Source organism: Vespula pensylvanica, chromosome 21 (assembly GCF_014466175.1).
Source record: "Vespula pensylvanica isolate Volc-1 chromosome 21, ASM1446617v1, whole genome shotgun sequence".
Classification (NCBI taxonomy): Eukaryota; Metazoa; Arthropoda; class Insecta; order Hymenoptera; family Vespidae; genus Vespula; species Vespula pensylvanica.
The window spans coordinates 981,455-994,264 of record NC_057705.1 but is presented as its reverse complement, the minus strand read 5'-3'; the positions used below and the strand labels follow the sequence as shown (position 1 = coordinate 994,264).

Genomic DNA, 12,810 nt, shown 5'->3' with positions numbered 1-12,810 from the left:
AGAAGAACTATGAAGTACCGGCGCGGTACGGTAGAGGGCGATACGAATCGATGACCACTTTGTTAATGGCTTACTCTACTTAACACACCTTTCTTCGGTGACCGGACCGGGAACGCTGGTTATCGATGAGTTTTCTGCGTGCGTTATTGACAGGAAAAAGATGAGGTTTCGAAATACGAGACATTGATAGACGTTAAAACCTCGTATGCGGCATTCGTGGCTTTGGTTCGGAGTCGAATTGGAAAGTATCGTCGCTCGGTAAATTTCTCTCTCTCTCTCTCTCTCTCTCTCTCTCTCTCTCTTTCTTTTTCTCTTTCTCTCTCTAGTTTTTTTTCTTTTTACCCTTTACATTAACATTGTTGTATTTAGTCGTTGAAAAACATATACTGTTCGTTGAACGATGTCGTTATATCGAGCTATCCTGCGACAATGACCCACCTTCCATTCTTTTGTTATGGAAATTTTCATTTGAAACGATTGCTAATGGGACACATAACCTCTTCGTGATGTCGGCTTTACTGACAGACGAGCATCGACTAAGGAATATGTCGAAGCTCGGACAAAGTGTTTTTATACGTTACGAGACGTTAACGAACTTTCTGATTAAATTGATAACTTGGTTTAATAATTATCAAATATCTAGGGTTCATTTAGAATTTCTTTTTTCTATCCCTATTCGTTATGAGTTATTTATGTGTATGTTTTTACGTATATCTTCTTGATTATACGAACGGTATATTACGTCCTATCTAAGTTTTTTTTTTTTTTTGTTTTTTAAATATGCAAACGAAATAATATTTTAATCGTAGTAACGTATACTGTAATTGTATTTAGATACGAGTTGAAATGTTACTTATGGTTTGTGTATCGTTTTGTTTCAGCTGTTTGTCCTCCGATTATTTGGAGGACAGTGGAGCAGTGACGTTAGGGATCAATAAAAGCTGGTAGCTTAAGAGAAGAATATTAGAGTTGGCTTAGGCCAACCACGGTAACTAAGGCAAAATGGCGACAATAGATGGCCGACCAGCCCAATATGGTATTACTCTTAAGCAACTTCGTGAGCTCATGGAGCACAGAGGTCGTGAAGGTGTCAATAAGCTCAATGGTTACGGTGGCGTGCAGGAGATATGTAAAAAGCTATATACTTCACCCAGCGAAGGTAAGATTTATTTCAATGCCATGTCGCAGACCAATTTCTTATTCTTTCTACGATGTATCAATGAGTACGATTTCTTTGTCGTTATAGGTCTCAGTGGGTCGACAGCAGACATTCAACATAGGAGAGATACGTTTGGCTCCAACATGATTCCTCCAAAGCCACCTAAAACGTTTTTACAATTAGTATGGGAAGCTTTACAGGACGTTACTTTAATCATTTTGGAAATAGCAGCTTTGGTTTCGTTAGGTCTTAGTTTTTATCAACCAGCGGACGAAGAACAGAGTGGTAAGTATTTAATCTTTCAAGGTCAAGTACAATAGAAGAAACTCACAAACGTTCACAATGTTTTTCTTAATTACAATTTCAGCGTCATCGATAGAAGAGGATGAAGGAAAATATGGTTGGATTGAAGGACTTGCTATATTGATCTCTGTCATTGTGGTGGTGTTAGTGACGGCATTCAATGACTATTCCAAAGAAAGACAGTTTAGGGGTCTTCAAAGTCGAATCGAAGGAGAACATAAATTCTCTGTTATTCGACAAGGAGAAGTCAAACAGATTTCTGTATCTGATATCGTTGTAGGTGACATATGTCAGGTGTGTATCTCGACTAAACTCAAGTGTTTCAAGTATTTTCGTTTCCGAAATATGTATGTTACGACTGAAACGTTTTTTAACGAGAGTTTAACTCTTTGTATATCGTGAAATACAAATAAAATGAGGACAAGGTATTCGGTAAATTATACAATTAATAATGCAGATAAAATATGGAGACCTGCTACCTGCAGATGGTATCCTTATACAAAGCAACGATCTTAAAGTGGATGAATCCAGTTTAACTGGAGAATCGGATCACGTAAAGAAAGGAGAAGCGTTCGATCCTATGGTACTTTCAGGTAATTGACTTTTAAAGATATTTACACGCGTAATTAATATATCGAGAGTCACGTCGTTGCTTTGCTTTGATTTAAAAAAGGCACTCACGTGATGGAGGGATCTGGAAAAATGTTGGTGACAGCGGTAGGTGTCAACTCCCAGGCTGGTATAATCTTCACCTTGTTGGGTGCTGCCGTTGATCAGCAAGAGCAGGAAATAAAGAAGATGAAAAAAGGTATGTGATTGATATATATCTATTTATTTGTAACTTCAAATTGTGCCACTTATCTAGAGTCACTTAATTATCAGAGTAGTGTAACCTCTTGAAAACAGAAAAAAAGAAATTATCCAATAAAAATTCATTACTATACATGCTATATAATACTTTTAGACTCTTTGCAATAAAAATAAAATTTATACATTGGGTAATTCCATCATGCATGTAAATATATATGTATATTGGTTGAAGCCCCATATTCCATTGACCAATTATAAGATTACATATGTGTATATGTAGAGTAAATTTAGTTACATATTTTTGCGAGGTTGTACTGGTCTGATAATCCAGTGAATCTATAACTCGCTACTTCTTGTATCGAATCAAAGACGATACGTATATATACATATAATCGTTTGCATACAATTCGTCTAGAGATTATAAAAAATTTATTTGAACAAAATAAAAAAAGAAAGAAACGAAGGAAAACAAAAAGTCCAAATTTATCAGGAAGAAGTAGTGGGATTATTATTTCAAGGCATGATATTTCCAAATACACAAAATGAGTGTAGAGAAAGTACAGTGTAGGCATGGTTTTCAGTTGAATTGGTGTGAGAATTTTTTATTATGAATTACATGACTATCAACTTGTTCCCCCGTTTTCTTTGGCATGTACTTGCAATACCTTTAACTCCTTAAGTAGCAAGTACAAGGTAATCCCTTAACAAAAAAAGAAAAAAAAAAAAAAAGAAGAAAACGAAAAGAAAATCGAACTCAAACAAGATTCTCTACAGCATGTTTAACTTATATATCTGCTTCCCTTTCCCATCTTTTTTTTCTCTTTTTTTTTTTTCCGAGTTAATTTGTACAAACTTTGAAGATGTTATGTGATTAATAGATATACGATCAATTTTTGCCACTTAAGAGGTCAAATGAATTTTATATTTTACGATTACAAGTTATTAATTAATCGGACTTTGATTAATCACCAAATAATTTGCTCAGTTTTCTATTAAATCGGTAAATATTCATTTGCGAATTTATTTAGAATAGATAAACATTTTAATCAAATTTCATTTTTCACTATGAATATTATTAGATATTCATTGAAGTGAAATATAAATAACTTTTAATTTTATTTCTTATTTTTTTGTTGTATCTCTCTCTCTCTCTCTCTCATTTTTTTATATGATATTAAAGTGAAATACAGGGTAAATCCTATGATAAATTGACCTTTGAAATAAATTAAATAATATATATATGTGTAAATTCGATGAAAATCTTTTTCCATTTGATTAGAACATATTCAATTAGAAAATAGGCCCTTATATCCTATATGTAACTTTGATCTTTGTTACATGGTTATACAAATAAATGTTTGTTTGTATGCGCAAGAATTATTTTCCATTAGTGTATCGCATATCTTGTGTGATCATATGTTATTTCGATTCATGTTAGCACAATCCTAGATCATATAATTATTAGTAACATTTGTCTTCATAGAATGTTCTTATAATATTTGTATCTCATTCTCTTCTCATGTCAAATCATTTTTTAAAATACATATAACATATATTTCATGTTATTTTATAATTTTATCAGATTTTTCAGCGGGCAGAAAAATTTCTAAAAAGATATAAAAAAGAAAAAAAAAGAAAAAAAAAAAAAAAGAAAAAAGAAAGAAAAAGGAAAGAAAAAAATTATCGTTCTTTATATGGTAATATTTTATTATACGATTGATGTCCCTGTAAATATGCAACTTAGAAGATGAATTATACAATCCATGATATTTATTTATTTATAATTTTTTTTATTTTTCGTTACAAGAAAATTACAAGACAAAATTTTTATTTGAAAAAAAAAAGAAAAAAGAAAAAAGAAAAAAGAAAAAAGAAAAGAACACTCACACATACTCACACACATATCTTCTAGGTTGTTGTACTGCATTTGTAAATTTTGAGACCGTCTTTCGGATTGTCTAAAAAAGGAAAAAAAAAAGAACGAAGCAAAGAAAAAAAAAAAAAAAAAAAAAAGAAAGGAACAAAAAAATGCAGTATAGAATGTGGCACAAATTGTCATTGGCATATACAATACTTTTAGATAGATTGCTAATCAATTTTGTTTTGCATGCATTTTTTTATCTAGAGGCTAAAAAGCAGCGGAAGAAGAAGTCATTACCAGGTGATTACACACAATATAATAATATATATTTATCGTTAATCGTATTCAATTATGCTGATGCAGTCGATGTTAAGATATCGATTGACATCCTTTAAATATAATTTTGAGATATATCTATACTTGATATACGTATACATACATATATATATATATATATTATACACTCTCTTTAAGTTTGTTTTCTTTTCTAGTAATTTCACAATTCTACCTTCTTCATTTCTGCACTCTACAGCCTTCTTATTATCTCTTATTTCTTATCTAAATAAATTAATTGTATTGCTATAATATACGTACATATATATATATCATTTTATCATTACGCAGAATTTAAAAAAAAAAAAAAAAAAATAGATTATTGTCAGAAGTAAGGTAAAATAGAAAAGAAAAAGAAAAAGCAATGGAACAAAAGAAAAAGAAACAAAAAATCGATTTAATTTGTTATCATTCTTGCTTATCTGTTTCCATAATCTCTGAGTGTTTTGTTGCCAGTGGTTTATGCATTTGAGATTATTAGTAACTCCAGAATTTACCTTTAGCTTTTTTTATTGCATTCTAAGGATGATGATGATGATGATGATGATGATGATGATGATGATGATCCCTATTTTCATTATTTGTTCATGTATTTTTCCAATGTGTCGTGTCGTGCTTTTGCCTTTTTACAAAATACTATTTTTATTTACCTTACCTTTATTATTATAGAATCCCAGCTTTTACCAATTTATTTTTTTTTCTTCCGATTATTAATACTAGCTCGATATAATAGTATCTTATAATTTAATTAATTAGAATTAATTTTCTATCGAGAGTTTAAATTTTACGCTCCATTTTGTCAAACGGTGATACGATTTTCTTTCTTTCTTTTTTTTTTTTTTTTTTTTCCATTTAGAGTACATCTTTCTATATAAATAATTTCTATAAATGTGAGAATTCTATACACGCGAAAGAAATATTTATATATAAAAAAATCTAAAAAAGAAAAGGAATAATCACGTCTGACAAAAATCAAGAGCGTAAGAATTGAACGATCTCGATAATTAGAGAAAATAAATATAAGTATCTTCTCTTTTCGAGGAAAAAAAGAAAAGAAAAGAAAAGAAGAAAAAAAAAAAAAAAAAGAATAGAGAGAAGAAAAAAAACTAATGGATCTCGATTGAATTTATCGTGAATAAATAATACGTCTATTATGTATTATGAAACGAAGGAGACGAAGGAGCAGAAATCACTGGGAACAGCCATGCTGTTGGAACTGGAGGAGCAGGTGGTAAACACGAGGGTGGAGAAAATCATCATGGAGGTGGACACGGAGGTGGGGGAGAGTCTACTAAGAAGGAGAAGAGCGTTCTTCAAGCTAAATTAACGAAGTTAGCGATACAAATCGGTTATGCTGGCTCGACCATAGCAGTACTCACCGTGATCATTCTAATCATTCAATTTTGCGTCTCGACGTTCGTAATCGAGGGAAAGCCATGGAAGAACACTTATGCCGGTGATCTGGTACGGCATTTGATTATCGGTGTTACTGTCCTCGTCGTTGCCGTACCCGAAGGTCTTCCTCTGGCTGTCACCTTATCGCTCGCTTATTCCGTCAAGGTTAATTAGATCATTTTTTTACATTCTTTCATTATATCGTATTAGAATATTTAACACGTTCACAAACGTATATATGTATATTAGGTTGTCTCAAAAGTTTTCTTTTTCGTTTTGAAACTTTAACTACCGGACGAAGTAGCTTTTTGTGGATAACGAAAGAAATTTTTCGGGCAATTTAATGTATATATATATGTGGGTGTGTTGTGTATATATATATATATACACACATACGGACATATAAGACGCGCGTAACGTTAGCTCGAATTTTTTACCTTTTATCTTTTTATTTTTATTTTTCTTTTTTCATTCTTTTAAACTATTATTTTTAATGCGTCGAATCTTTTGACACAATTGTTTGTTGTTTTATCGTATTTTATCTGATTTTATATTTGTACTTATTAAACATTTTTTTTTATTCCTCCTGGTACTTGACTTTTTTTTTTCTTTTTTTTTTTTTCTTTTTTTCTAATTTAATCATCAATCTATACGGCTATTCATTTTCAAAATGATTCATTTTTACAGGAATAAATTTATATATATATATATATTATATATATTATATATATATATAAATTGAGTAAATTGCGCAGTAATTAATTTTTAAAGTTATTCAATTTTTGATTAATAAATTAGTACAGTAATTCGTACTTTCGAAGTTATTCGTTCCGATTAAAATCAAGTTTTGTTCATTAATTCTTACGGCAATTCATTGTTTAAGGTAATGAATTCGTAATATTCATTTAGTATTTAGTATTGTAATGATACTAATAAACAAAAAAAATTGATTAAGATGGATCATTATCGATCGATCGTATAAGTTAACGTGTTAAATTATCAAAGGGCGATTTATATCGGTCAGCGCGAAGGAGCAACGTTTTAACAATATTTTTTTTTCTGTGAAACTTTGATTTGTAGAAAATGATGAAGGACAACAATTTGGTACGGCATTTGGATGCTTGCGAAACGATGGGTAACGCTACCGCCATTTGTTCGGATAAAACCGGAACCCTGACGACCAATCGTATGACAGTGGTAGAGTCCTACATATGTGAGAAAATGAGCAAGACGGTTCCAAGTTTTTCCGATATCCCGAGCCACGTTGGAAACTTATTAATACAATCCATCTCCATTAATTCGGCGTACACGTCCAGAATCATGCCCTCGCAAGACCCTTCAGAATTGCCGATGCAAGTCGGTAACAAAACCGAATGTGCCTTACTTGGATTCGTAGTGGCCCTGGGCGAAAAATATCAAACTGTTAGAGATGACCACCCTGAGGAAACTTTCACGCGGGTCTATACTTTCAATAGCGTTAGAAAGAGCATGTCTACTGTTATTCCAAGGGAAGGTGGTGGATATAGGCTTTTCACCAAGGGCGCTTCCGAGATCATCATGAAGAAGTACGTTCTTCATCTTTTTCTTCGTCTCTTTTGAATCCTTTAATTTAGATCACCCAGAGGATTCGATTTTCTTTTATGTAGAGCGAGAAAAGAAACAAATGCTCTAGCACGCGGATATTTCTAATCGAAATGAAAATGTATCGTGTAGTCGCTTAGAAGGAGAAAAAGAAAGCAAATCAATCTGAATCGCAAGAAACAGATCGATCCCAGTAACTTCTATTATCTAAACGAGGCAAATCCAAATTTAACGAATCTTTCATTAGGTCCAATTTGTTTTACGCAGATGTGCCTTTATCTACGGTCGCGACGGTCATCTGGAAAAATTTACGAGAGAGATGCAAGAACGTCTGGTTAAGAACGTGATAGAACCAATGGCGTGTAACGGTCTACGTACAATCTCGATCGCATATCGCGACTTTGTACCCGGGAAGGCGGAGATAAATCAAGTACACTCGGATAACGAGCCGAATTGGGAGGACGAGGAAAATATCGTTAATAATTTAACGTGTCTCGGTATCGTCGGTATCGAGGATCCAGTACGTCCCGAGGTACCAGACGCAATTAGAAAGTGCCAAAAGGCTGGTATAACAGTGCGAATGGTCACCGGTGACAATATTAATACGGCTAGGTCGATCGCCTTGAAGTGCGGAATATTAAAACCAAACGAGGACTTTCTTATTCTCGAAGGGAAGGAGTTTAATCGAAGGATCAGAGACAGTAACGGTGAGGTACAGCAACATCTATTGGACAAAGTGTGGCCAAAGTTAAGGGTTTTGGCTAGATCATCGCCAACCGATAAGTATACATTGGTAAAAGGTATAATCGACAGCAAAGCAACGGCCAGTCGTGAGGTAGTAGCCGTGACCGGTGATGGTACGAACGATGGTCCGGCATTAAAGAAAGCCGACGTTGGCTTTGCCATGGGTATAGCTGGTACCGACGTGGCGAAGGAAGCTTCCGATATTATTCTGACGGACGATAACTTTTCTTCCATCGTTAAGGCCGTTATGTGGGGAAGAAACGTCTACGATAGTATAGCAAAGTTCTTGCAATTTCAGTTGACCGTTAACGTCGTAGCTGTTATCGTCGCCTTTATCGGAGCATGTGCCGTACAAGATTCACCGTTAAAAGCGGTACAAATGTTGTGGGTTAACCTGATTATGGACACTCTAGCGTCCCTTGCACTTGCCACCGAATTGCCTACGTCGGATCTGTTACTTCGCAAGCCGTACGGACGCACAAAGCCGTTAATATCAAGGACGATGATGAAAAATATTCTTGGTCAGGCAGTTTATCAGTTGACTGTTATTTTTATGCTTCTTTTCGTTGGTGAGTTTTTTTTATATATATATTTCTATCTTTTACTTTTTTGTATCAGACGTTAGAGTTTTCTTCTCTTCTCTCTCTCTCTCTCTCTCTCTCTCTCCCTCTTTCTCTTTCTCTCTTATTCATCCCCAATTTGGATTCTATTTACAGGTGACAAGATGCTAGATATCGAAACTGGCCGAGGAGTTGCGGCTAGAGGTGGCGGACCCACTCAACATTTCACCGTCATCTTTAATACCTTCGTCATGATGACTCTCTTCAACGAATTTAATGCCAGAAAAATTCATGGTCAGCGCAATGTCTTCCAGGGAATATTCACCAACCCTATATTTTATTCTATTTGGATTGGCACGTGTTTGTCGCAGGTAATTATTCTACTTTAACCTTCTCCATATCTTCCGCCATCTTTTTTCTCCTATATATTTTATACGACAAGTGAAAAAATTCATCGGTGTAGGTGCGCCCGTTCGTGAGGCTGCAATATTTCTAACAAAACGAAACGAAAATAACAAACGACGCTACCAACAATTTCCTGAGGTTTTCAAGATCGATCGATCGATCGATCGATCGAGTTCATTCTTATCACGAATTGATATTTGAGTGATGTGATAATTATAGGAATGAATCTATTTGTACTACTACTACTACTACCATCACCATCACTACTACTACTACTACTTCTACTACCATCACCACTACTACTACTACTACTACTACTACTACTATACTACTATACTACTTTCTTCTCGACAAAGAGAGAGAGAGATAGAGAGAGAGAGAGGAGTGTTTATTGTGATTGTATGCTTCATGAAATTAATATTACTTTCAACTTCAGCTATTGAAAATTTTGGAGCATCGTATAACATCGGTTTTACAATGACCTTGACATGTGTAAAAACATGTAAATATATGTACATATATGCACGTATATATTTATTTGTTTAATAAAACGTTACGTCTTTGTTTTCTAGGTGGTCATCATACAGTACGGTAAAATGGCGTTCAGCACAAAAGCTCTTACGTTAGAACAATGGATGTGGTGCCTGTTCTTCGGAATCGGGACGCTATTGTGGGGCCAAGTAGTCACGACTATTCCAACACGGAAGATACCCAAAATTCTCTCGTAAGTGAATATACAATATACATATATACATATATACATATATATATATATATAAATAGAAAATATATATTATATATATATATATAAATATGTATATATATACATGTAATAATTTTCTTCCTTAATTGATTTAGAATTATTAACTAACGTTTTCTTATACTATAATTACGAAATCTCTCTTTTCTTCGAATAGATTTTCTTTTTTTTTTATCTTTTACGAGCAGGAAATAGATAGATATATATATATATATATATAACATATATTTTCGTGCGAGATCGAATTTAGATCGATCAATCGATACGTGTTATAATCGTCGATCGACGATACGTTTCTAATCATCCGACCGATAATACGTCTTTAAATAAGCTAATCTTTGCGTTAGATCGATATTAAAAGCGGGCCATGAGTTTCCATGAGATTTGTCAAGATCAATTAGATTTTTTCCGAGATCGTTTGGATCAATCCTTCTAATTCTTTTTTTTCGGATTGTAAACAAAATTTCTTGAGCTTGTACAATCTGCAAAAATTAAGCCGAATAATCTCGAAGAAAAAAAAAAAGAAAGAAAAAAAAAAAAAAAAAGAATTGATCGATTTTTCAAATCGTTTGGAAACTTTTGCAAAGGCTCCTCCGCACATGTATATAATCGCTGATTAACTGAATATTTGTAATTTACATTTTTTCCCCCTTTTCTTTTGGTTTTTATGTAATTAACATAATCATTTGTATACTAATAATGTGTACAATATCGATTTTATTCGATACGACGTACACCACCGACGAGCATGGAAAATTGACAACGAAAAGAAAGTGGAAAAAAAAAAAAAGGAATAAGATCGACGGTGATATGGATCTTGCTTTTTCCTCGCACTATTATAACAACGCAACTTTCTCTTGTATATAATATAGCATTCGATAACATTTGAGTATGTGTGCATATAGAAAGAACATCGTACTTATGTTTTACAGGAATGATATACCTGAAACAAACAAACAAATAGAAAAAAAAAAAGAAAAAAAGATAAATAACCCATAAAAAGAAAATTTATATATAGCAATAACAATCACATCATTGGCAATAACCATCGGTGATCAGCATTTTCTGTTCAAACTATTTTTTAAAAACGCGTTCGTATTAACATGTATTATCATTGTTCTTGTTCTTCTTCTTCTTATTATTATTACTATTATTATTATTATTATTATTATTATTATTATTATTATTATTATTATTATTATTCAGTCAGTCAGTCAGTCAGTCAGTCAGTCAGTCAGTCAGTCAGTCAGTCAGTCAGTCAATCAATCAATCAATCAATCAATCAATCAATCAATCAATCAATCAATCAAGACCATCTTTATCTCTCTCTCTCTCTCTCTCTATTTTAATTTAATTTTTTTTTTTCAATTCAACTTTACTAACCGATCGCTATTAAATAAAATTTAATAACTTTTTCTTTTCTTCTTTTTCTTTATTCACTTTTCTTGTATATATCTTTTTCTCTTTCTTCTTTTTTCTATTTTTCTTTTTTCCTCCTTTATTTTTTTATTTTTATTTTTTTTTTTTTTATTTGAATCTCCGTACTTTACGATTAGTAGTATGCATTTGCATGATCGACTTTGAACTCGTCCATTCGTTGAACGATTTTAATTGACAATCTAATTTAGAGATAAAATCTGTGTTAGTGTACTTGTCATCACTCTCTATCCAACCCCAACCCCAACCCCAACCCCCCAATCCTCCCTCTCTTTACTCCCTCGTTCCTCTCTACTATTTGATAAACCCTCAATACGATATGTAGTGTATTGCTTTTTTTTTTTTGTTAACTCACGATCGTACTTTCCACACGGCCTGTGTTAATTGTTTTACACGAATTAGGACCTTTCGAAAATAAAATTTGATGTGTCGGTCGTAGAAATATTGGACATCGTTTTTTGAATTTGATTGATTTATATATATATATATTTTTCTCTTTTCATTTTCTTTCTTTCTTTCTTTCTTTCTTTTTTTTTTTTTTGGACAAAGATCGATGAAAAATTAATTAATACAAAAATAAAAATGAACTTTCGTTGTAGCAGAGATTGAAGATTATAAAATGAACATTTTTTTGTCTTTAACTTTTTATCAAGAATTTTTTTACAAACATTTATATATATCACAAATTCTTGATAAAAATTCTTAATAATTTTCATATTATTTTCTTTCATCGCTATTACAACGAAGATCATCTTGTTTAAATAATTTTTCCAATCCTCCAAAAAAAGAAAGAAGGAAAAAAGAAAGGGGAAAAAAATTAATCAATTAAAATCGAAAAATAGTATCCTAATGATATTTCTAAGATCGAATGTACAGCTTGATCGAGCCGCTTAAAAATTAGAAAAACGCCTTAGTGCTCTGAGATACTTACCTCGAATGTCTTCTTATTTTCTTTTTATTTTTTTTTTTCTCTTTTCACATGTACGATGCGATGCGATGCGAAGCTTTGATCTCGAACGATCGAGATCAATATTCACGCGAATCCTCTTAGATCATTTCTCTATGCACGTAGAAGTGTAGTTAATAAAATATTGCTTTATGCAATTTTATATATCCAAAATTCTTTAGGGTAGACTCGTAAGATATTAAACAAAAAAAATAACAATACTTATATATATATATACACACACACAATGAAGTTTATATAAATCACAATGAATACTAATGGTGATATAGCATACGAATTATTATTGTTAAGTATGTACGTATATCAGAGCACGTTAGACGTCAAAGTTGGTACTAAAAAAAAAAATAAATAAATAAATAAATAAATAAATAAATAATGATAATTCTAAATTAACAAAAATTATATATATATATATACATACATATATACATAGACGATCTCGTCGAAATGGTTATGTACGATTATGTATGTGTTGCATAATAGTTTCAATATGTA

The 12,810-nt window shown here is 32.3% G+C and overlaps 2 protein-coding genes across 16 annotated transcripts in view; one reads left to right on the top strand and one right to left on the bottom strand.

Annotated features, from left to right (window-relative positions):
• Positions 1-12,810, top strand: part of LOC122636337 (plasma membrane calcium-transporting ATPase 3) — an 88,591-nt gene that overhangs the window by 37,041 nt on the left and 38,740 nt on the right. For 13 of the 15 annotated variants that reach the window (XR_006328913.1, XR_006328911.1, XR_006328914.1 and 10 more), the window contains 11 exons: positions 882-1,159; positions 1,247-1,444; positions 1,527-1,756; positions 1,920-2,055; positions 2,136-2,270; positions 4,398-4,433; positions 5,638-6,026; positions 6,942-7,426; positions 7,710-8,755; positions 8,903-9,117; positions 9,724-9,875. Coding sequence is in view for 11 of the 15 variants with exons in the window: in XM_043827454.1 (XP_043683389.1) it covers positions 1,003-1,159; positions 1,247-1,444; positions 1,527-1,756; positions 1,920-2,055; positions 2,136-2,270; positions 4,398-4,433; positions 5,638-6,026; positions 6,942-7,426; positions 7,710-8,755; positions 8,903-9,117; positions 9,724-9,875 (3,179 nt within the window). In the remaining 4 variants the exon portion in view is untranslated. Of the gene's footprint in view, positions 1-78; positions 259-881; positions 1,160-1,246; positions 1,445-1,526; positions 1,757-1,919; positions 2,056-2,135; positions 2,271-4,397; positions 4,434-5,637; positions 6,027-6,941; positions 7,427-7,709; positions 8,756-8,902; positions 9,118-9,723; positions 9,876-12,810 lie in introns of those variants that run through there. The other 2 variants (XM_043827450.1, XM_043827451.1) reach the window with 2 other exon arrangements.
• LOC122636339 (KN motif and ankyrin repeat domain-containing protein 1) overlaps positions 3,962-12,810 on the bottom strand; it is a 94,142-nt gene continuing 85,293 nt past the window's right edge. The window contains exon 11 of the mRNA XM_043827464.1: positions 3,962-4,230. The gene's annotated coding sequence lies outside the window, so the exon portion shown is untranslated. The remainder of the gene's footprint in view (positions 4,231-12,810) is intronic.